Raw genomic sequence first — 20,373 nt, 5'->3', positions numbered from 1 at the left:
CGTACACGCGGCTTGCGGAGGCCTTGGCACGTCATCACCATTGAAAATGAGCTATGAAATCAAATCCTCCTAAAACGGAGATACCGACCAACGTCCGTTGTGATTTCAGATGAGTACCTGTACCTGTACAGGTACCAACGAAGGCTCAAAAATCAGGACGCTTTTTGCGGTACCTCGACAAGGTGAGAAAGCGTTTGGTTGTCGGCAAGTCGGACGTTCCATGTCCGATAGTGGAACCCGTTTTTTGTCCAACGGCCCGGCCGGGGTAACAATACAACGTCGGACTTGTTAAGATGAATGGTACTTCGTGTAGTAGCAACTTGATGACCCATGGACTTCATGGGGACTTTGATAATCCTGCGTTGCCTCCGGCAGCCTGTCCCCCCCCGTTCTCTTTCTTCTCGATGATATCTCCGGTCCGCGTTATTTTATAAGGAAGCCTAAGCCTCTATAGATATCTATCACATTCGATTGAACCTCTCTCTCTCTCTCTCTCTCTCTCTCTCGGCCCGGTTCTCAGCATTCTCAGACTGCCAGGTTTTTCATTTTAACAAAGCACGACGTCGTCTTCGGCACCGAGTTCCGGCTCCCAGCTTCACGCCTCTCTCCAGTCTTTCGGCTGCTCAAATATCAGGCCATACTCGAAAGAAACACATCATACACATCACATCTTCCATTTATATCATCGCTTTCTACGTCTTCACCTACTTGGTCGTTTCTCGCCTTCCAGGGCCTCCTTACTCGCTCGAACGACTATGCCTCCCTGGAATCACCTGTGATACTTCTTCGCCGTTCTTGCTCATTGCCGTTGAGCAGGTGAACTTCGTCCCTCACTTGAACCGCCCTTAACCTCGCCTCGCCTCGCCTGGCCCAATATTTTAACCCCAGCGAGTTGATTCTCGGTTTGCGTCGAACATGGCAGATTCTGCCGACAAGGTGACCAAGGCGCCGGATCCCCTGCCTGCTGCTATTCAACCAAATGATCAAGACGAAAGTGCTGGTGGCCCCTATATCATACAGATTGGTCAAGGGGATGGCAGCAAACGTGATGATGACGATGGAGTCGGGGAATCGAGCGAGGAGGAGGTGAAGATCGAGAATCCCGAGAATCCCGAAGAGCCCGAGCAGCCCCCTCATACCACGTTAGGGGTCACTCAAAGCCATGCCACCCATCTCAGTGGTGCCGCCTCGGCATTATCGAGAACAACTTCCGAGACAAAGCCATGGTATAAGACGCCCAACCCGCTGCGATGGGGCGCTATCCCTCCAGTGCCTGCCGAGAGGTCCGTGTCGAGGGAGCACACGGCTGGCTTCTTCAGCCTTCTCGTCTTTCAATGGATGGCACCGTTGATGAGTGTGAGCCCCCGACAACATTGTCCCCCTTCTTCTTCCCGAGAAAGCCTTCCAAAACTTTGCGTCTCTTCGTATCATAACCTAATGCCCGGTTTTTCCCTTTCTAGGTCGGATATAAGAGGCAGCTTGAGCACAATGACATATGGACCGTGAACCCAGACCGCGCTGCCGAGAAGCTGACCCTCAAGCTCAAAAAGTCCTTCCAGAAGCGCGTGGACAGGGGCGACAAACACCCTCTTCTCTGGGCCATGCACGAGACCTTCTTCTTCGAGTTCTGGCTCGGTGGCATCCTGCAGGTCATGGCCACCATCTTCCAGGTCATGTCGCCCTTCATCCTCCGCTATCTCATTCAGTTCGCCAACGATGCCTGGGATGCCGCCATCGCCGGAACTTCGGCGCCCCAAATCGGCCAGGGCATCGGTCTCGTTCTCGGTGTCACCGCCATGCAGATCCTGCAGAGCTTGGGGGTCAATCACTTCATCTACCGCGGCATGATGGTCGGTGGCCAGACGAGGGCTGTTCTTATCAGTTTCGTTTTCGAGAAGTCCATGTCCATATCGGGCCGGGCCAAAGCTGGTGGCGCTAAGGAAGTCGACTCCTCGGAGCATGATAGCAGCGCCACGGAGGGGGATGAGGGATCCGAGGAGGAGAAAGCGGGAGAGAAGAACAAGGAGGAGAAAAAGAAAGATCAAAAGAAGGAGAGCGAAGAGGGGAAGAAGGGCAACGGCAAGCGCCCAACAAAGTCTGACGCCGCCCCGGGTATCTCCGGTGACGGTGCCGGCTGGGGAAACGGACGCATCATCAACTTGATGAGCGTCGATACGTACCGCATTGACCAAGCTTCCGCGCTTTTCCACATGGTCTGGTCGGGACCCCTCGCCATCCTCATCACCTTGGCCGTCCTCATCGTCAACCTGGGCTACAGTGCGCTTGCCGGCTTCGCTCTCCTTGCCGTCGGCGTGCCTCTCCTGGCAAGAGCCATCAGGAGTCTGTTCAGGCGCCGAAAGGCCATTAACAAGATCACCGACCAAAGAGTAAGCCTCACCCAGGAGGTGCTGTCGTCGGTTCGCTTCGTCAAGTACTTCGGCTGGGAATCTGCCTTCCTCGACCGGCTCAAGGCCATCCGCAAGCGCGAAATCCACAGCATCCAGTCGCTTCTTGCCATCCGCAACGCCATCAACGCCGTCAGCATGTCCATGCCCATCTTCGCCAGCATGCTCGCCTTCATCACCTACTCGCTGACCGACCACACCATGCGGCCCGCCGAGATTTTCTCGTCCTTGGCCCTGTTCAACGGCCTCCGCATGCCGCTTAATTTGCTCCCCCTGGTCCTCGGTCAGGTCGTCGACGCTTGGTCGTCCATCAAGCGGATCCAGGAGTTTCTGTTGGCCGAGGAGCGGGAAGAGGACGTCACACGGAAACCGAGTGGTGAGAATGCCCTCGAGCTGCACGGGGCTAGTTTCACCTGGGAGAGGACGCCGACGACGAAAGAGTCCGAGAAGGGAAAAGGGAAGGGCTCCAAACCCGGAAACGACGGGACCCAGGCGGCGAAGGGAGCGGCCCGGCCGCCGTCCTCTTCGGGGGGCGATGCTTCTAGCCGCAGTACCGTTTGGGCGGACGAAAGGGAACCCTTCAAGCTGCAGCAGTTGGAGCTGGCGGTTGCTAGAAACGAGTTGGTAGCTGTCATCGGTACCGTTGGTTGCGGCAAAAGCTCTCTCCTGGCGGCCCTGGCCGGGGACATGAGGAAAACTTCAGGGGAGGTGGTCTTGGGAGGCTCGAGGGCCTTTTGTCCCCAGTATGCCTGGATTCGGAATGCCACGGTTCGCGATAATATCCTGTTCGGCAAGGAGATGGACCGAGACTGGTACAACCAGGTGATCGACGCGTATGCCGGACTTTTTCTCTTTCATCCCCTACTGCTCACACCCACGCCCCTAGCCTAGCTAACTCGATCAAACCCCTCAGGTGTGCACTCCGTCCTGATTTCGAAATGTTACCCAACGGCGATGCGACAGAGATTGGCGAGAAGGGTATTACCATCTCCGGTGGCCAGAAGCAGCGCCTCAATATCGCCCGAGCCATCTACTACAACGCAGACATCGTCCTCATGGATGACCCCTTGAGTGCCGTAGACGCCCACGTTGGCCGACATATCTTTGACAGGGCCATCCTTGGCCTGCTGAAAGACAAATGCAGAATTCTAGCGACTCACCAGCTGTGGGTTCTCAACCGCTGCGACCGGATCGTCTGGATGGAAGGCGGCCAAATTGTCGCCGTCGATACTTTTGATAATCTGATGAGCAACTCGGAGAGTTTTCAACATCTGATGGAGACGACCGCGGTTGAGGAGAAGAGAGACGAGGGACCGGTGGCCGAAACGAACGAGTCAGGGGTGGTCGAGGAGAAGAAGCGAAAAGGAGGTGGTGCACTCATGCAACAGGAGGAAAGAGCCGTGTCGAGCGTTCCGTGGTCCGTCTACAGCGCGTATATTCGTGCGTCTGGCACGGTTCTCAGCGCGCCGCTGGTTATATTGTTCCTGGTTATCGCGCTCGGGGCCAACATGATGACGGGGCTGTGGCTCTCGTATTGGACAAGCGACCACTTCGGCATGGCGACAGGAGGTTATATCGGGGTGTATGCCGCCCTGGGCTTCGCCCAAGCCTTCCTTATGTTTTGCTTCTCGGTCATGCTTTCAATCTTCGGCACCAACGCCAGCAGGGTCATGCTCCGGCGTGCCGTCACGAGGGTCCTCCGGGCGCCCATGTCCTTCTTCGACACCACGCCCCTCGGCCGGATCACCAACCGGTTCTCGCGAGACGTCGATATCATGGATAATAACTTGACCGACGCCTTCCGGATGTACTTCCTCACCCTCGGTATGATCCTTTCCGTCTTCGCCCTGGTCATCGCATTCTTCCACTGGTTCGCCCTCGCCCTCGTCCCGCTTTCCGTCCTCTTCATCTTCGCTGCCGCCTATTACCGGTCGTCCGCCCGAGAGATCAAGCGTTTCGAGTCCGTCTTGCGCTCGACCGTCTTCGCCAAGTTTTCCGAGGGCTTAAGCGGCACGGCCAGCATCCGGGCGTATGGCTTGAAGGATCACTTCATCACCGACCTGCGGACCGCCATTGACAAGATGAACGCCGCGTACTACCTCACTTTCTCCAACCAACGGTGGTTGTCGGTGCGATTGGATCTCGTCGGGAATTTGCTCGTATTCACGGTCGGCATCCTTGTTGTCACCTCACGCTTTAGTGTGCCCCCCAGCACCGGAGGCCTGGTCCTCAGCTATATCCTTGCCACGGTACAGATGATCCAGTTCACGGTGCGGCAGCTGGCCGAGGTCGAGAATGGCATGAACGCCGTCGAGCGTCTCCAGTATTACGGCACGCAGCTGGAGGAAGAAGCGCCCGTGCATACCATCGAGGTGCGGCCCTCGTGGCCAGAGAAGGGCGAAATCATCTTCGACGACGTCCAGATGCGCTACCGTGCCAACCTGCCGCTCGTTCTCCAGGGCTTCACGCTGCACGTGGCTGGAGGCGAGCGCATCGGCATTGTCGGCCGCACGGGCGCCGGCAAGAGTTCCATCATGTCCACGCTCTTCCGACTGGTCGAGGTGTCGGGGGGTCGCATCGTCATCGACGGGGTCGACATCTCCACCATCGGCCTGCACGACCTCCGGTCTCGCCTCGCCATCATCCCGCAAGACCCGACCTTGTTCCGCGGCACCATCCGGTCCAACCTCGACCCGTTTAACGAGCACACCGATCTCGAGCTGTGGTCGGCCCTGCGCCAAGCCGACCTCGTCCCCGCGGGCGCGAACCTGACCGCCGACCCGCTGTCCAACGAGGCGTCGTCTCGCCTCCACCTCGACTCGGCGGTCGAGGAGGACGGCCTCAACTTCTCGCTGGGCCAGCGACAGCTTATGGCGCTGGCGAGGGCGCTCGTGCGGGGCTCCCGCATCATCGTCTGCGACGAGGCGACGAGCTCGGTCGACATGGAAACCGACGATAAGATCCAAAACACCATCGCTACCGGGTTCCGCGGCCGGACGCTCCTGTGTATTGCGCACAGGCTGCGGACCATCATCGGCTATGACCGCATCTGCGTCATGGACGCCGGGCGTATCGCCGAGCTGGGAACGCCGCTGGAGCTGTGGCATAGGGAGGGCGGCATTTTCCGGGGGATGTGCGATCGTAGTCTGATTCGCGCGGAGGATATTGTACGGAGCGCAGAAACCACCGGTGCTGGCCGGCCGTCTCCTGAGGCTTCTTCGGACATTGAGGGCAAGGGAACCTGATGCGGAGGGTTACGGAAACGAAGGAGGGAACGTTGGAAATCATGGAAATATTAATGTACATAATACAGACACGCATGTGTGGGAAGCAAGGGCTTGGAAAGACCATAGAGAAGTCATCATATAAAACAATAGCATACATAATATATAGGTCTCAGTCTGTGCCGTCCAGCCTACGTTGCTGAGATATATGTGCAAGGCGTGGGTGGGGTTGGTTCAGACTCTCGCCCTCTGCGACAGATGTGCAAAGATGCGTAATTGGTATTGCAACGTAATTACACAACGATGTTCTATTCTCTTTCTTCCCCCTAATGTCATTCCAAGAGCGGTGGCCTACGCCCCCCTAACGAAACATGCTGAACGGAGCACTTCCAGCTGGCGTTTTACAGCACAAAGTTTGTACCATGGAGGCAGGGGTTGAGTTAACCATTGCAGGAGAAATAATAACAAGAAGATAAGACGAAATGCATGCATAGTACTCTATTGGCAAATGATACTCCCAAGAGTTTACACTCGATGCTTTATCCCAAGAAAAAAACGCCACGTTCCATTGAACTTGGAGGGCCCGACCTGAAGCCCCTCGTACACCAAGCTACTACAAGCCCTTTTCCGGCCCTTACAAATGACTTGACTTTAAAATACAAACATAAATATACCTCTGCTGTCGTTCAGAAGCGAGACCCCGGTGACCCCCGTTGTGGATTCGCCGGCGGCATGTTGCTAGGTGGGAAGGCGCTTGGGTTCTCATCCAGCAGGTCCTCCAAGTATGCGCTGGGAGCGCGACCGGTCGTAGGAGGCCCGGAAAGGTTCAACGAGCTCGTGCTCATATCGCGGCGCGCGGGAGGGAACTGGGGCGACTCGGGCGGCGTGTGGTCGCGCATGGCGTTCCGCGAGAGACCGCGCGAGTCGGGCCGCAGATTGGTCAGGCTGATAGAGTGAGTGTGTCCAGGGCTCGAAGGGTTTCCGGCGGCGTAGAAGCCAGAGGGCAGGAAGCGCGAGTCGCGGCCGCCGCCACTTCCGGCAGCACCACTGGCGGCGGTCGGAGAGAAGAAGAGGTTCGACTGGCTGGGCGTGGCAGAGGGGATAGGGCCGCGGTTGGTGCGCCGAGTGCCGCGGGCGTTGCCGGCGGCCGACAGAGAGAGTGTGGAATTGTGGTCGCTGTACTTGTAAAAGGGCGCGGGAGGTGCCGGGAAGGCGGATTTGCTGTCGGAGTCGTGCTGGGCCAAGGCGGCGCGGCGGACGGAGCGGTGGAGGAGGCAAGCGACGATGCCACGCCAGAGGAGGATGCCGAGACCAAACGCTCCGAGAATGGCGCCGACCACGATGAAAACTGTACCCTCAGGAGCAGAGGAGCGCTGCGTGAAGGGGGCGTTGACGGTTGGAGGTACGGCGGCGGGCGGGTAGGTGACAATTAGGGGCGCGTTGGTGAGAGAAGCGAAGGACGTGAACTCTTCATCGTTCGCCTCGGTGCGAGTTGGCGCCGGGGTTGGAGTAGGGGCCGGGCTCGAGTCGTCTGGATTGTCGGGGGTCGGAGTTGGTGTCGGCTCATCCTCTTGCTCCGGGGAAGGTGTAGGGGTGGGTGGTGGCTCCTCATTCTGCTCTTCTTCGTCCTGACTAGGCGTCGGAGCTGGTGGCGATGGTTCGTTGTCACCTTCATTGTCCTCGTTTTCGGGAGCCGGAGAAGGGCCGCTGTCTTCAACCGAGGGAGGGCTATCGTTGTCATCGTTGTCATCGTTGTTGTTGTTGTTGTTGTTGTTATTACCACCACCACCACCATTGTTATTTTGGGCCAAGGATGTCGTGGCGAAGAGTGCAACAGCAGCAAGGGCCGGATGGACCAGCGCCGAGCGTTGTGAGGCGAAACGGATGCGCACCATGGCCCGTACTGGCGGTTATGGGGATGCTGTATATACTGTGACTGTAGGATATAAGGACGCGTGATGACACGGCCTAGCGGGAGAGAAATGAGGCGACGCCGGCCTGTTCAGTATCGAAAGGCGAAATGGCGGTTGCTCGGGATGAGAGAGGTGTTCGGCGAATCGAGTATATGTGCCGAAAATAGAGGGGGGTTTGATTCTGTTCTGTAACGAGAGTTATATTTGCTCGACTTGGGCTGAAGTGGAGGGCGTTGAAAACGATTGTGGCGCTAACGGGCGACGGACAAAAAGAAGAAAAGAAGAAAATAGCGAGCGAAACGGTCTGACGGGTTAGATCATTACTGATAATCAAAAAGCTGATTGATGCTGATGTCGGTCGTTGATGATGACCGGACAAGTAAAAATCTCCAGAGAGGGCCAAAAAGAAGAGGAAGAGAAAATGAAAATGAAAATGAAAAGGGTTGAATAAAGGACAAGTCCGACCTCAGGCCAGGGCGGTACAACGTACTTTCGTATTGGTATGGTACGGGGTAGGTACCAGGCCAATGAATGGGGGGTTGGGAGTTGGGAGGGTTGGGAGGGTTGGGAGGGTTGGGAGGGTTGGGAGAGAGGGTGGGAGGGACGTGCAGAAACGATGGTGACTCCGTAATAATAAGACGGGCGGAAAGAGGTCCTGCCAGGACTGACCTGACGGCAGAAGGGGTTGGAAATGGGTGGGGAGGGAAAAGGGGAAATAAAAGGGGAGAAGGGAGAGCAAACAAGGTACCTTATTTGATACTCCGTAGTACTTCGTACCTTACTAAACTGGTACGATACATACAGTCTCATTGGCCTATACAACACTGTAATATCTCATGGTTACCAACGATGCAGTTCGGATACATCTTCAACCGGCACTATGTTTGTATGTAAGGTAAGGTAATATGCAAAGGCCTTCGTTAGCTCGTATTGTCCATTCCGCCTTGGTTCCGTCTCTACCTCCAGGGAGGAGGGAGAATGGACTCGCTCATCTTTCCTCCATTAGCGTCTCCAAATATGACCTGGTAACCGTAGGGACGAAGGGAGTGATGGTGCCCTTGATTATGATAACCTACGTAGGTGCCGTCCCTAGCCAAGGTCCGTCGCCTTTGCAGCACGTGGTTTGACGTCGAAGACTTCTCCTGATGTTCGATGGGTTTCAAATTAAGGCCGGCTGAGGTAAGGTAGGCACTTAAGGTAGTCTGTCTCATGGTGTCCTCGGAAAAGGTAAGGTACTTCGTATTACTCTACATCCATCGCAAATAATAATAATAATAAAAGAAAAAGGCCGGTACTCCAGAGGGAAACATGAAGAAGAAATGAGTATCTCTTCGTGCAGCGTTGTCTAGATCAAATGTACGCGATGTTTTTATCATACTATACTTCATAGGTAGGAATGAGACAACCTGCCGTGCCATGAATGGGCAGCGCCATGTTCCGAATCGTGGGAACCTGGAATGTCAAATGATGGTTCGCCATGAACCAGAGTGCGAAGTAATTACGAAGTACCCGACTCTCTTCGCGAGGTACCTTTAATTAGTAATTATCTTACCTTAGGTAATATTATCCTCGATCCTTCCCTGCCCCGCAAGGCTGTATGAAGTACCTCGGGTACCTCACTCCACAGTCGCAATCGATAAGCTGATTCTTCAGCCTTGTTGATTTTTTGTTTGCGCCTCGTTCAGTGTTCCCCCCACTGAAGCCCTCGAGAAAACGCCCTTCGTTTCAAGACAACACATCGATACCAGAGAGACAGAAAGCCCACGCCGCCCTTTGATTTCCCTCCCATCCTGTTGACTTGGTATACTCGCCGCCGTTGATCCGCCTTCGTTTCCGGAGTCGAAGATGGGTGTGCAGAAGAAAACTCGCAAATTCGCCGCCGTACTTCAACCCTCGTCCATTCCTCCCCTAGCGGCAGCACTATGATGCCCCGGACTTCTCCATGCTGACCGATTTCTTTACAGGTCAAGCGCGTGATAGGCAAAAACGACGCTCGGCGCAAGGAGAACATCAAAAAGAACGAAGAAGCCCTCGCCGCAAGCAAGACGAAGGCCGCCGACGGCGAACTCGTCCGCGAAGTGCCCCAGATGCCCAGCCAGATGTTCTTCGCCGCCAACACATCCCTCGTACCACCCTATAGCGTCCTCGTCGACACAAGTTTCTTCAACCGCACCGTTCAGATGAAGCTCCCTGTTCTCGAAACCATGATGGACTGTCTATATGCCACATGCATTCCTGTCGTTACCGACTGTGAGACGATCCCTTCCTCTCTCTGCGCACCTCCATCCGTCTTACGACCTGCCGTATACTAATGTTTCTTGTATGTAGGCATCATAGGAGAGTTGGAAAAGCTAGGTCCTTCATATGGGATTGCCAGGAGAATCGCCAAAGATGAGCGGTGGGAGCGGGTAAAGTGTCTGCACAAAGGAGTATGCTTCTTCTTCCCCCTCTTTTTTGTTTCGGTCAGACTGTCATTGCTGACGCAACACGTACTAGGTCTACGGAGATGATTGCCTGGTGGATCGAGTAACCAAAGACCGAATCTATATCGTTGCAACCCAGGACAAGCAACTACAACAGAGGCTTCGGAAGATTCCTGGAGTGCCGGTAGGTTTATACTTCTCAGCATTCGTAACATAACCGTACTAACTATCCTTCTCAGATAATGAAGGTTGGGCGTGGAAAGTACTTCATAGAAAGGCTCCCAGGAGCCTTGGAATAAAGTAAAATTGCACAAAAAAAGAAAGAATGGGAACATGAATGGAAAAAGGCCATTTTGAGGGAATGGGGGCGAATGGGAAGCCGGGGTTTCGCATTATTTATGATTTGCATGTTGTTCAAAGCGTCATGGCTGAAATGGAACCAAAGCCTACCTTCATATACCCTCTACCACACCCTATTGACCAAGATGCACGTTCTTAGCGTGCACCCGGAGCGGAGCGGACAAGCGTTTTGCTCGTCTATGGCACGTCAAGCGCCGACATAGAATTCCTCCTCCACCAGCAAGCACAGATGGACCATTACGTCTTGGCTTCCGTCACCACATGGCTTGACGGCTCGAGATGGGATTTCACTGTGATCCCGGCAAGCTTTGCCCAATCAGTCTGCTCGAGGTGAAGATTTTATATAAAAAAGGATGTGGTGACTGGATGTCACACTCGACCTCGTCCTATGTCGTTTCACATTGACCTTTGGCAGCCATGATTTACGGCATCGAGAGTGACACGGAGTTGCCGAGGGACATACTTGCCACTGAACTTTCGGAACCAGCTTCGCAGAGCTAAGCCTTCGAGACCGTGACGAGTTACACCGCCATGGATTATCACCTATGTAAGGATTGGTTAATGCGCTGTCTCGCGTCGGTGGCTCACCGGGCACAAGCACAGGCACAGGCACAGGCACAGGCACAATCGCTGACCGCGCCGCCGTAGCCGTGAAGGCGCCATGTCGGGACAACATATTGATGTTCCCACGAGAACGTGATGGATCGGCCGATCCAGATCATCCAGCGCTTGGGCCGTCTTCCATCTCATCGGTATTTTTTATGGCCGTCGCGAGAGACATAACCGAGGCGCAGAGGATGGGGGGGCCGTCGTTGAGACAGTGCTGGACTCTGTCGATGGGCCCGTTCTCCAGAAGTCGATGTTGCTTTCCGTGGAGTACCTTGGCAACAGGACATCCATTCCCAGCCCAGGACCTCAATTCCGTACCCGGATCTCTGACAACGTTGGCCATCCATGTCAAATACTTTCGGTTTGACTCTTGCATCGGCAATACGAAACACTCGTCGGCACGTCGCAGAATGTCGGGGGCGCTTTCCTTTTCATGAACGCAAAACTCCTCACTTGTAGTCTTCGGACGGTGGACTATACGACATCTTCATGCGGGGTTCCAAGCGTTCGATCCGGAGCCCGTTACGGCTGGAGACGAGGTTGAGCGCGTGAGTGCTATGTTTTGCCTCCAAGACACTTTTTCCCCTTTTCTTCCCTGAATACGAATACACCTCGGCATTGCCTCGTCAACGTGGATATGCTCGCAAGCCAACGGACGAACGTTCTCAGATGACCATGGGCAAGTTGCGTAGGGTGATGTGAATAGGAGTCATAGGGTGTTGTGTCAGTGCGGTTCGTCTGGAAACTGAATCCCCACGTCTAATTCGCAAGCAAGAACATATTAAACTCGGCCCTCGGGCTGGTGGTAATAACACCGTGAGTATTGTGCGATTTGTGGACGTACGATGTACGTAGGCCCGCTATGACACTACCTTCTAAATAATCGACATGGAGCGGGACAGGTAATTACTTCGTAGAATTCCCGGTGTCACAGTTATATTATGGATATCACGAACAAACAGGAGGGCGGGTCGCCAACAATACAATACCTACCATTTCCCTCCCTTTCTCACTTTCTCCCCTGTCTACTTTCCTTCGCGTTCCCACCGGCGGCTTGGCTGGTATGGAGATTTGCGGGGGGGTGACTTGCTGCCCTGCCAAGTCTGCGAAATACATGGCACTTCGTAAGGTACAGTTCTGAAGTCGAGGTATTCGTAGTTACTTCGTACTACGTATTCGGACGTACCTACAGGATTCCGTGGGCTGGTTAATACACGTGTACTCAGTGCCTACGAGACGAATACCTACGAATTAATTATGTATGAGATGCCCGTTCATTCACTTGCGGATGAGATTGGCTGGTGATTACTTCGTATAAGTTGTTTGCTGAATACGTCACGCTGATATGCCACTGGCAACAGGTACTGGCCAGGGTTTGCCGTATCGGAGAAGTCACTTACCCTGGGGTATGATTAAACTTCCCGCGGAGATGTTAAGATCTAACCGGAATGCCGAAATACGGATGTGGGAAATATGAACGAAGCCTGCTAAGTGGTTCTCTCGTGGTCGAGACCTGCCGGTGTGGTCACGCAGAGGGTCAGGTGAGACCGTGAGCGGTCATGCTGATGGACAACACAGTGTGAGCTGCAGGCATAGCTCTCCCATTCAGGAAGGAGGGGTAACTTGCTCGGCACGGAGAATACACTAGAATGCAAGCCCTCTCGGGACCTGAAAACGTGTTGACGGCGTGTACTCCGTATCGACAGTGTACTTTGAGTTATTCGTACCGGGGAATGGGTCTTCTCCCCCCGCGTCAGGCAGTTCAATGCATAAGCCACATGATGTACATGATTAGTACAGTGCCTAGACGCTCTACCTTATGTATGGTCAACTTCGTGGTCATAGCCGTAATACACGTGTAAAGGCGGCTTCCGTGGAAGGACAAGAAACTGCAAAGTGGTTTCCTTTTGTGCTTTGTGGTAGCTTAATAACTAGGTACATACATACGTAGGTATGTACATGTATTCGTAGGTGTTTTTAGGGTGTGGGAGAGAAGGAGCCAACGGAGTGAGCTGTCTTTTTATCTGTATTCCGTCCATTGAAATTACTTTTTGCATTTCTGTTTCCTCCTCCACGTTTCCCCCCCCCTCCCTCAAGCTGTCCGTACTCCGTACTAAGCAGGTAGTACGAAGTACACACAGCTTGGACGATCGATCTAGAAAAAATTTCCTTCTCATCCCCAGCCCGGGATGCACTTTTACATTTTCTGGGCCGGATTTTGTGGACTCACAAAGACGACGGATGCTTAGTCTGGCCAACCGTAAGCAACCTTTTACCTAATCCCAACCTCTGGGGCTCGGAAGTTCGAGCACCATTGCACCGGGCTCCATCGTCGCCCCCTCCGTCGCCCCTCCCCAGCCCCAGAGCCGTCTGAAGATGGGTATCCCGTGCAGAGAACTGGGCAAGTAAGTGGTTTGTGGTTTTGGGAGTGCGAATAAAAGAAAGGGCGCCCTAAAAAAAAAGGGGGGGCAAGGAGGGACCGAGAAATGGACGACAAAGGGAACCAGAAAGGGAGGGTCCCCGGCTCCAAATTGGCGACGATTCCCGGCTACGGGTAATCCAGTCATGGAGCCACGAGCTTGCATCACGGCAGGCGATCAATTGTGTGTTTGGTGGACGTACCTACGTGGGTACCTCGGGGGAGGGGACAAGTCCGGGCACCGCTCAAGGGGGAAAATGGGGAAACGGTAAAACTGTTAATAACAAGCGACAAGAATGATTGGGGGGAAAGCATTATGTGATTTTGTCAATTTGGTCAGTGTCCAACTTGACCGCTGTCGCCCTATGATCCCCGGGAGGTACTAAAAGACGGTCAACGTCCTCGAGCGGGAGGAAAGAAAGTAATAAAAGAACAAATGCACAGGTCAAAGTCACGTCGGATACAAACCTAGAAAAAGACAAAAAGTCGGCTCAGCTCAGTTGAGGTTGGCTCTAGTTCAGTCCAGTTTCAGCTCAGTGCAAAGATAAAGCAGAAATCCCGAAAGTCGCCGGGCATTCGATGTCGAGCTTTGAGCTTTTGCGATTATCAATTCATCGACGAACATAGTTCATTGCAAGTTACTTGCCTTGAACCGTGTTCCGATTCTGCTTCCGAAATACCCAATTCCGATCCCATCGGCATAATCGTCGACCTTTCTCTCCCCTCTCTTCAACCTCTAGTCCTCTCGTACCGGGGTTGTGGGTTCCGTTCCGGCTTGATGGTCCGAGTTGGTGCTTATTTTCGGCCTGGTAGGTTCTTTTTCTGCCCCCTTCATATCCTTAGATTTCGTATCGAGAACTCGATGCTCCAAGAGATGGAACTTGTATCTTACTATGCGCATTCAGCTTTACCTTCCAGTCCATAACGAATCGCGGCGCAAAAAAAAAAAAAGACAGCAGAGAAGAACGACCAGACACCAGATTACGGAGTACAGAGCAATTATTGCACTACTGTTTACTTCGCACAAGTCTCAACCGATTTCGCCATCTCGCCTCTTTGCGCCTATACCATCCAAATCTTCCGATCCGTGAGCCACCGACGCACCAACACCTCGAATTGCAAACAACTTTTTTTAACCCTGGTCAGCATTGGCCGATAACCAACCGCGGTTTCCCCTCTCTCCCTTTTCTCCCTTGTCCCTTTAGGCGGCCCAGTTGTGCGCAGACAGGGACAGGACAGTCAAAGTTCTTCCCGATTGGAGGACATTCCCCTCTTTCCCCTGGCAGCCCTGCTGGACGACCCCCTGACGTGAACCTTGATAGTTGGACGCTGGTAATCCTGCGTCATTGTCGGTCTCAACTCAAAAAAAAAAAAAAAAAAAAAAAAAAGGAAAGAAAAGAGAGAGATAAGAGAACAGAGAGAAACAAGAGGGGAAAAAAGGACTCGACATCAAAGGACACAGAAGCCGATTTTGCAGCTTCGTTTCTTTCTTTGAACCTCTTTCCCGCCTTCGGGTGCTTTTTCATTACCCAACCCAAGCTCGAGCTCGCCCGGCTTCATCGGCTTCGTCCCGAAATCCTTTGACACCACACATCGTTTCATAATCTCGATTCCTTATCTCGGAGCATTTAGACGTCACAACAAAGCTGTTCTCCTACCGGGGTCGATTCCGAAAACAAGAGAAAAAAAAATTCCAAGATCGCTTGGCCGATTAATCCTTCTTCGAATCGGATCCATCTCAACTCGCACCAAAACGCTTGGCCTTCCGGGGTGACCCCGCCATCGCCCGTCACCGACGCAGACCTTGTCCACGCCAACTGATAACGACGTCGACCGCGCGCCCCGCTATCTCTTCGTACTTTCGTACTTCGCTTCGTAAGGTACTTCTTTCCCTCTGGCGACCTGTTTGTTGCAGCTTGCCCGGTCTCGGATACTTGTGTAAGTTGCTCAGTCACCTTTATGTATTATTATCTATCTCTTCTTTTCTACTCCTTTCCCTCAACTTTCATCATTTCATCCTGAATTGCGCGATACCCCCCCTACACAGTTCGTTGCCCCCTTGCTGTCTTGAAGAGTCGCGTGATTACCACTCTGATAAAGGCCGCGATGCGCAGCCCAGGGCTGTCATCATCCGACCCTGTGGTTTCCCCCCCCCTGCATTGATAGCTTTCTGTTGTCCGTGATAGCTGCCTGCTCTGTAATAGGCTCACCGCCCTGCGTATCAGCATTGGTGCTTCGTCCTCGGACACCGGACCTTTATTTCTTTCTTGAGCGTCTTATATGGTCTGGCTGATTATCTTCCGGCGTTAGAGCCGTTTTCGGGAGTGGTTTCTTTTAGTTCTCCACATCCAACTACCACCATTTCAACCTGTCCGCGTTCCCCTTCCCGCTCAAGGACGCTATCAAATCTGGGGAACGGCGGGGACGAAGCTTCCTAGCCCTTCTTCCCGCCTCGGGCCCTACTTTTGTTTCCCTCCTTTTTTTTCTTTTTTTTTTCTTCCTTTTTTCTTCTTTCCCCTTTCAACCCATTACTCTCTTCAACCCTCAGTCTGCTATCCCATATTCCCCCCCTCGTTCCTTGATCTCTCCCAAATTGTCTCCGGCCCCGGCACTCGCCTGGCGCCGTAATTTGTTGAGTCGAGATGGTGACTCTAATGCCTTCCCAAGTCTCTGGGGTCGCGATTCCCACCCGGCCCGCTAACCGTCGTCACCGCGACCAGCACGTCACGGAACTGAACCGCACCCACAAACACTCGCGGTCGTCCTATTCGGACACCTCTCCGCTCGTCTCGAGAAACAATTCATTGACCTTCCGCCCCAAGAAACGTCCGATGCAGTCCCCCGATAAGGTCATTGCCGTCATCAACGCCAGCGGTCGCCAGGCCGCGTCGTTCATCCGAGTTGCCACCGCTGTTGGATACCACGTCCGCGCCCAGTTGCGCAACCTCGAAGGTGTCGTCGCTACCGAAGTCAGCTCGAACCCCAACGTCACCGTCCTCGTAGGCGAACTCTACACGCGGCACAAGCCAACCCCGGACAACCGAGACGTCACCAGGAACGGCCCCATCAGCGGTGTTGGCGTCAACCATGATCTGATCTCCGACCTCTTCCGCGGGGTCCAGTTGGCTTTCATCAACACCACCTTCTATGGCGACGAGTTCCAGATCGGCAAGGCACTTGCCGATGCCGCCAAGAGGGCCGGCGTCCAGCATTACATCTACTCCTCGATGCCGGACCACGCCGCGTACAACCCGGAGTGGCCATCCCTTCCCCTGTGGGCCTCGAAGCACCAGGTGGAGGAGTACATCCGCCGGATGGATCTGCCCGCGACGTTTGTGTACACTGGAATCTACAACAACAACTTCACGTCATTGCGGTACCCGCTGTTCTGCATGGAACTTCAGTCCGATGGCTCTTTCCTCTGGCAGGCCCCTTTCCACGAGAATGTCAAGCTGCCGTGGATTGATGCCGAGCACGACATCGGGCCAGCGATCCTGCAGATCTTCAAAGACGGCCTATCGAAGTGGCGGGGCCGGCGTATCGCGCTGGCGTGGGAGATGCTGACCCCACGCGAGGCCTGCGAGGTCTTTGCGCGGGGCGTGGGCCGTCCGGTCAAGTACGTTCGGGGGCCCATCGAGCTGAACGTGAAGATCCCCACGGGGTACAGGGAGCAGCTCGAAGCGCTGGAGAAGCTGTTCAGCCTAGGCCACGACGACCCCAAGAAGCAGCCGCCGTATTTTGGCGACGTGGAGCTGGACAGGAGTTGCCCGGAGCAGTCCATGTCTCTCTGGGAAGGTCCGCGGGGCCTGGAGGAGTATGCGCGCGAGGTCTTCCCGCTCGAGGAACAAGCCAACGGCTTGACATGGATGCTGGAAGATGATGACGACGCTGCCGATGGGTATGAGGAAGCCACCCACGCCGAAACCATGTCACAAGCAACACGCGAGGAAGAAGAGGACGAGGATGACCAAGACGAGATGCTCGTGATGAAAGGCCGGAAGCGTGACGAGGAAGAATGGCTTGCATGAACGATCTTTCGAGGCATACAAAATCTCAACCCTTGGCTTTCGTTATCGGGGCGCAAACGACGGATTCTTGGTCGGGAGGGATTTTCTTTTCTCTTTTCCGCCTTTTTTGGGTTTTTTGTTGTTGTCTGTTATATATCGTTTTTCTATCTGGCATGGCGTTTTGGTTACCCAAAAGAAAAGAGAAAAAAGCTGCAGATTTTCACCGGCGATCTGGGATTCGGATTTCTTTTGGTTTTGTTTCTGTTGGGGAGCAGGAAGTCAGTCGCGTTTGGTTCAAGGAGCTGGAAGGCCGGGAAAGGAATAGGGATTTGGAGAAGGGACGAACCAAAAAAAGAGAAGGGAAATTCCGAGAAGGGATTAGGGAATGCATCTTTAATGAATATTGATAAATTCTGGGCCTCGAAGATCGTTTCTACCTTCGTCTTTGGGGGACTGATAATGAGTGATATTCTGATGTCGCCACCGAGGAACCCACGGGGAAGAAAAGAAACTGGGCCCGCCAGAGCAAGGTGGGGAGAGGGGGGGGGATAATTATGCGAAGTTGTTCTCATCTGGTGCTGCCTGTGAGGGCAGGGGGTTGGCGTGGGGGGAGCGCGGGGGAAGATCCATGTGGCTGGTACAGTAACAATACGGGTGCGGCTCGCAGTGTACGAATGGGTATAGCAGGCGTTGAGGACTTTTGATAATATGTAAGACAACCCTTTGATAGTTATGGATATAGGGGGTTACTAAAGGGCCTTATATACTGATTGTCCATCTGGATAAGAATAGGGAGAGCATTGCGTACGGATGTGAAATGCTACGCATTGCATCCCGCGGTGCTGTCTTCGCCGGTACCCGACTACCCGACGATGGCTCCTGAGATATAGGAGGAGTAATGACGTGAATGGAATGATGACAATGACATGCGCGGTAGCGTTACAAGAGTCAACTACGTAGGTATGTATGGCAGGTCCAATCCCCTGATGATGCGAATGTCGGGGATACACCAAAGAGTAAATGAGCGACTGAAAGAAGAGAGATGACGCTCCTTGTTGTAGTCGATATATGATGCAAAGCTTCCCCATGTCCTACCCTAACTGAACCCTAACTGAACTTGCTAAATGTTCCTTCGTTTCCAATATGCCCCAACCGCATGTATATAGTCCATTCCGTCGTTTCTCATTCTGCGTTATCTTGATTGCCGAAGTTCAGACATGCGTGTCTGTGTCTGTATCTCATCATGTAGCATAAGTAATTTGGACGGGTGGCTGAGTATAGGTTTTCCCTCCCAAGTGAACCGGGAGAATAATTCTTTCCCCAGAGAGAGAGAGAGAGAGAGAGAGAGAGAGAGAGAGAGAGAGAGAGAGAGAGAGTCCATGTACTCAGACGGTGACAGCGTCCCTCCCTTCTTCCTCTTTGTCATCCCGTTGTTGTTTTTCTTTTCCTTCTTCCTTTTCCTCGCCCCCGGCACCATCACCATCACCATCACCGCCAGCCCTCGCTCGCCCCAGCCTCCCTTCGCCAAGCAAGGCGCGAACGCGTTCGATCCGCCCCACGGCGCCCTCCAGCTTCTCGAGACGCAGCCGCTTCTCGGCGTCGCGGCGCTCGAGGAGCTCGACGCGCTCCTCGAGCTTGGCCCGGGCCCGCCGCTCCGTGGCCACCATCTCGTTCGCCTGCTCGAAGAGGCTGGCGCTCAGCTCCTCGACCTCGTGGCTCGACGCCGTGAGGCGGTTCTCGGCCGCCACGCGGAGGCTTTGCTCCCTGCGCAGCGCCGAGAGGAGGTCGGCGTGGGCGTTGAGCGGGTGAGAGGCTGCGACGGCGGCGGCGGCGGAGGCGGAGGCGGAGGAGGATTCGGGGGAGAGGTGGTGTGGTGCTGCGGCGTCCGAGGCTGGGGATGACGGGTTGTTGTTGTTGGTATTGTTGTTGTTGTTGTTATTATTACTGTTGTTATTGCTGTCGGGACGGAGGTTCGGGGTCGATTTTCGGGAAAGGAGGGCAGAGAGGCGGTTGGCGACACCGCCTGCGGAGGAAGGGAGGTAGGAGGAGCGGGTTGGAGAGGACGATGGATCTTGTCCTTTCGGGGGTGGTGGCGGTGGAGTGTCTTGCCCTCCTCCTGCTTCTCCTCGTCCTCCTCGTGATTCTAGCTCTTGGCGTAGACGGGCGAGTTCGTCTTCGTAGTCGGCCCACCGGTCAATGGCTGCTGTTGCTTTCTGGTTGAGGAGCCTGACTTGGGCCTCGAGGTCGGCGATGCGGGCCTGGGCTTCGGTGAGTGATGCTGCTGCACCCTCGTCCCTTGCTCCTCCTCTTTCTCCATCTGTTTGGAACGCGGGATTCGGCGGGGGGAGGGCGAGACCGCAGCCAGGACAGCAGCGGGAGGATGACGCGGCGGGGTTCGGCGGGTCGGTGGTGAGAGAGAGCGACGTTGGTGGAGGGGACGGAGCGGCAACAGTCGCCATTGTGACTGTCGTGCTCATGATGAGAGGTCCGAGGTCGTAGTCAAGATGAATGAAGACTAAAGTTTGCTGTGGAAATGCGGCGGATCTCGAAAATCGCGGACGGGTGACTAGGGGACGTTTGGGCGGCGGTGCAAGGCGTTAATGATATCCCTTGCTTCGTGGGTAGGGGGAGCAAGATGGCATGACCTTGCTGCTGTTGACGGAGCGAGAAATAAGTACGAAGTATGAAGGGAGGGAAAAGAAAAGGGAAGACACCCCCCACGAAAAAGAGTTCGTACGGTGTGCTGGGGGTCAAGTTATCTGTATCCGTAGTGTGGTGGCTGGTCGCGACGAGTCCGTGGTCAGCCGCCGAAGCACTGCGCCTCCCCTTAGGATCTGGACAGTCCGAGAGTCTCGGCCCATTCCAAATGTCTGGGCTCGACATTGGCAGCGGCTTTGTAAGCAGGTGCCGGGGCATGTGTGTCAGCTGTTCGCACCAGTGGTTTGTCCGTCTCGGCTCCGATTCTCTCCGCTCTCTTCGTATTTCCAGGGACGCTCGCTCTCTCCCTTCAATA

The 20,373-nt window shown here is 54.4% G+C and overlaps 8 protein-coding genes across 8 annotated transcripts; 3 read left to right on the top strand and 5 right to left on the bottom strand.

Annotated features, from left to right (window-relative positions):
• Positions 1-915: 915 nt before the first annotated feature.
• On the top strand, positions 916-5,650 carry SODALDRAFT_268715 (ATP-binding cassette transporter protein; the record flags this gene model as incomplete). Its single annotated transcript, XM_028607619.1, has 3 exons — positions 916-1,356; positions 1,461-3,238; positions 3,319-5,650. 3 exons carry the CDS (start codon positions 916-918, stop codon positions 5,648-5,650), a joined length of 4,551 nt encoding a protein of 1,516 aa, XP_028470894.1.
• A 402-nt stretch (positions 5,651-6,052) lies between these two features.
• SODALDRAFT_30399 (hypothetical protein) lies at positions 6,053-7,698 on the bottom strand. Its single transcript, XM_028608966.1, has one exon. The coding sequence runs from the start codon at positions 7,522-7,524 to the stop codon at positions 6,316-6,318; it is 1,209 nt and encodes a 402-aa protein (XP_028470893.1). The 5' UTR covers positions 7,525-7,698; the 3' UTR covers positions 6,053-6,315.
• On the bottom strand, positions 7,598-9,021 carry SODALDRAFT_355279 (hypothetical protein; the record flags this gene model as incomplete). Its single annotated transcript, XM_028613799.1, has 6 exons — positions 7,598-7,659; positions 7,756-7,793; positions 7,867-7,929; positions 8,008-8,211; positions 8,503-8,716; positions 8,949-9,021. The coding sequence occupies 6 exons, from the start codon at positions 9,019-9,021 to the stop codon at positions 7,598-7,600; spliced, it is 654 nt and encodes a 217-aa protein (XP_028470892.1).
• A 216-nt stretch (positions 9,022-9,237) lies between these two features.
• SODALDRAFT_304902 (FCF1 small subunit) lies at positions 9,238-10,752 on the top strand. The gene is made up of 5 exons (XM_028608992.1): positions 9,238-9,423; positions 9,507-9,792; positions 9,871-9,971; positions 10,039-10,149; positions 10,205-10,752. Exons 1-5 carry the CDS (start codon positions 9,388-9,390, stop codon positions 10,262-10,264), a joined length of 594 nt encoding a protein of 197 aa, XP_028470891.1. The 5' UTR covers positions 9,238-9,387; the 3' UTR covers positions 10,265-10,752.
• Positions 10,753-11,874: 1,122 nt separating this feature from the next.
• SODALDRAFT_327251 (hypothetical protein) lies at positions 11,875-12,151 on the bottom strand. The gene has a single exon (XM_028610383.1). It carries the CDS (start codon positions 12,048-12,050, stop codon positions 11,883-11,885), a length of 168 nt encoding a protein of 55 aa, XP_028470890.1. The 5' UTR covers positions 12,051-12,151; the 3' UTR covers positions 11,875-11,882.
• A 3,856-nt stretch (positions 12,152-16,007) lies between these two features.
• On the top strand, positions 16,008-17,381 carry SODALDRAFT_269517 (nitrogen metabolic regulation protein; the record flags this gene model as incomplete). The annotated part of the gene is made up of 1 exon (XM_028607665.1): positions 16,008-17,381. One exon carries the CDS (start codon positions 16,008-16,010, stop codon positions 17,379-17,381), a length of 1,374 nt encoding a protein of 457 aa, XP_028470889.1.
• A 639-nt stretch (positions 17,382-18,020) lies between these two features.
• On the bottom strand, positions 18,021-18,596 carry SODALDRAFT_30122 (hypothetical protein). The gene has a single exon (XM_028608897.1). The coding sequence runs from the start codon at positions 18,446-18,448 to the stop codon at positions 18,110-18,112; it is 339 nt and encodes a 112-aa protein (XP_028470888.1). The 5' UTR covers positions 18,449-18,596; the 3' UTR covers positions 18,021-18,109.
• On the bottom strand, positions 18,295-20,146 carry SODALDRAFT_327248 (hypothetical protein). The gene has a single exon (XM_028610382.1). The coding sequence runs from the start codon at positions 19,817-19,819 to the stop codon at positions 18,746-18,748; it is 1,074 nt and encodes a 357-aa protein (XP_028470887.1). The 5' UTR covers positions 19,820-20,146; the 3' UTR covers positions 18,295-18,745.
• Between the last annotated feature and the right edge of the window lie 227 nt (positions 20,147-20,373).

This window comes from Sodiomyces alkalinus, assembly GCF_003711515.1.
Source record: "Sodiomyces alkalinus F11 unplaced genomic scaffold SODALscaffold_1, whole genome shotgun sequence".
Taxonomy (NCBI): domain Eukaryota; kingdom Fungi; phylum Ascomycota; class Sordariomycetes; order Glomerellales; family Plectosphaerellaceae; genus Sodiomyces; species Sodiomyces alkalinus.
This window is presented reverse-complemented; position numbering and strand designations above follow the sequence as displayed.

Excerpts from the sequence above, each read along its gene's own strand:
- SODALDRAFT_30399 (XM_028608966.1), bottom strand. The coding sequence starts at position 7,524 with ATGGTGCGCATCCGTTTCGCCTCACAACGCTCGGCGCTGGTCCATCCG.
- SODALDRAFT_304902 (XM_028608992.1), top strand. The coding sequence starts at position 9,388 with ATGGGTGTGCAGAAGAAAACTCGCAAATTCGCCGCC. Across the intron at positions 9,424-9,506 it reads AAACTCGCAAATTCGCCGCC|GTCAAGCGCGTGATAGGCAA; the intron begins GTACTTCAACCC and ends ATTTCTTTACAG. Across the intron at positions 9,972-10,038 it reads TAAAGTGTCTGCACAAAGGA|GTCTACGGAGATGATTGCCT; the intron begins GTATGCTTCTTC and ends AACACGTACTAG.
- SODALDRAFT_327251 (XM_028610383.1), bottom strand. The coding sequence starts at position 12,050 with ATGTATTTCGCAGACTTGGCAGGGCAGCAAGTCACCCCCCCGCAAATC.
- SODALDRAFT_30122 (XM_028608897.1), bottom strand. The coding sequence starts at position 18,448 with ATGGGGAAGCTTTGCATCATATATCGACTACAACAAGGAGCGTCATCT.
- SODALDRAFT_327248 (XM_028610382.1), bottom strand. The coding sequence starts at position 19,819 with ATGGCGACTGTTGCCGCTCCGTCCCCTCCACCAACGTCGCTCTCTCTC.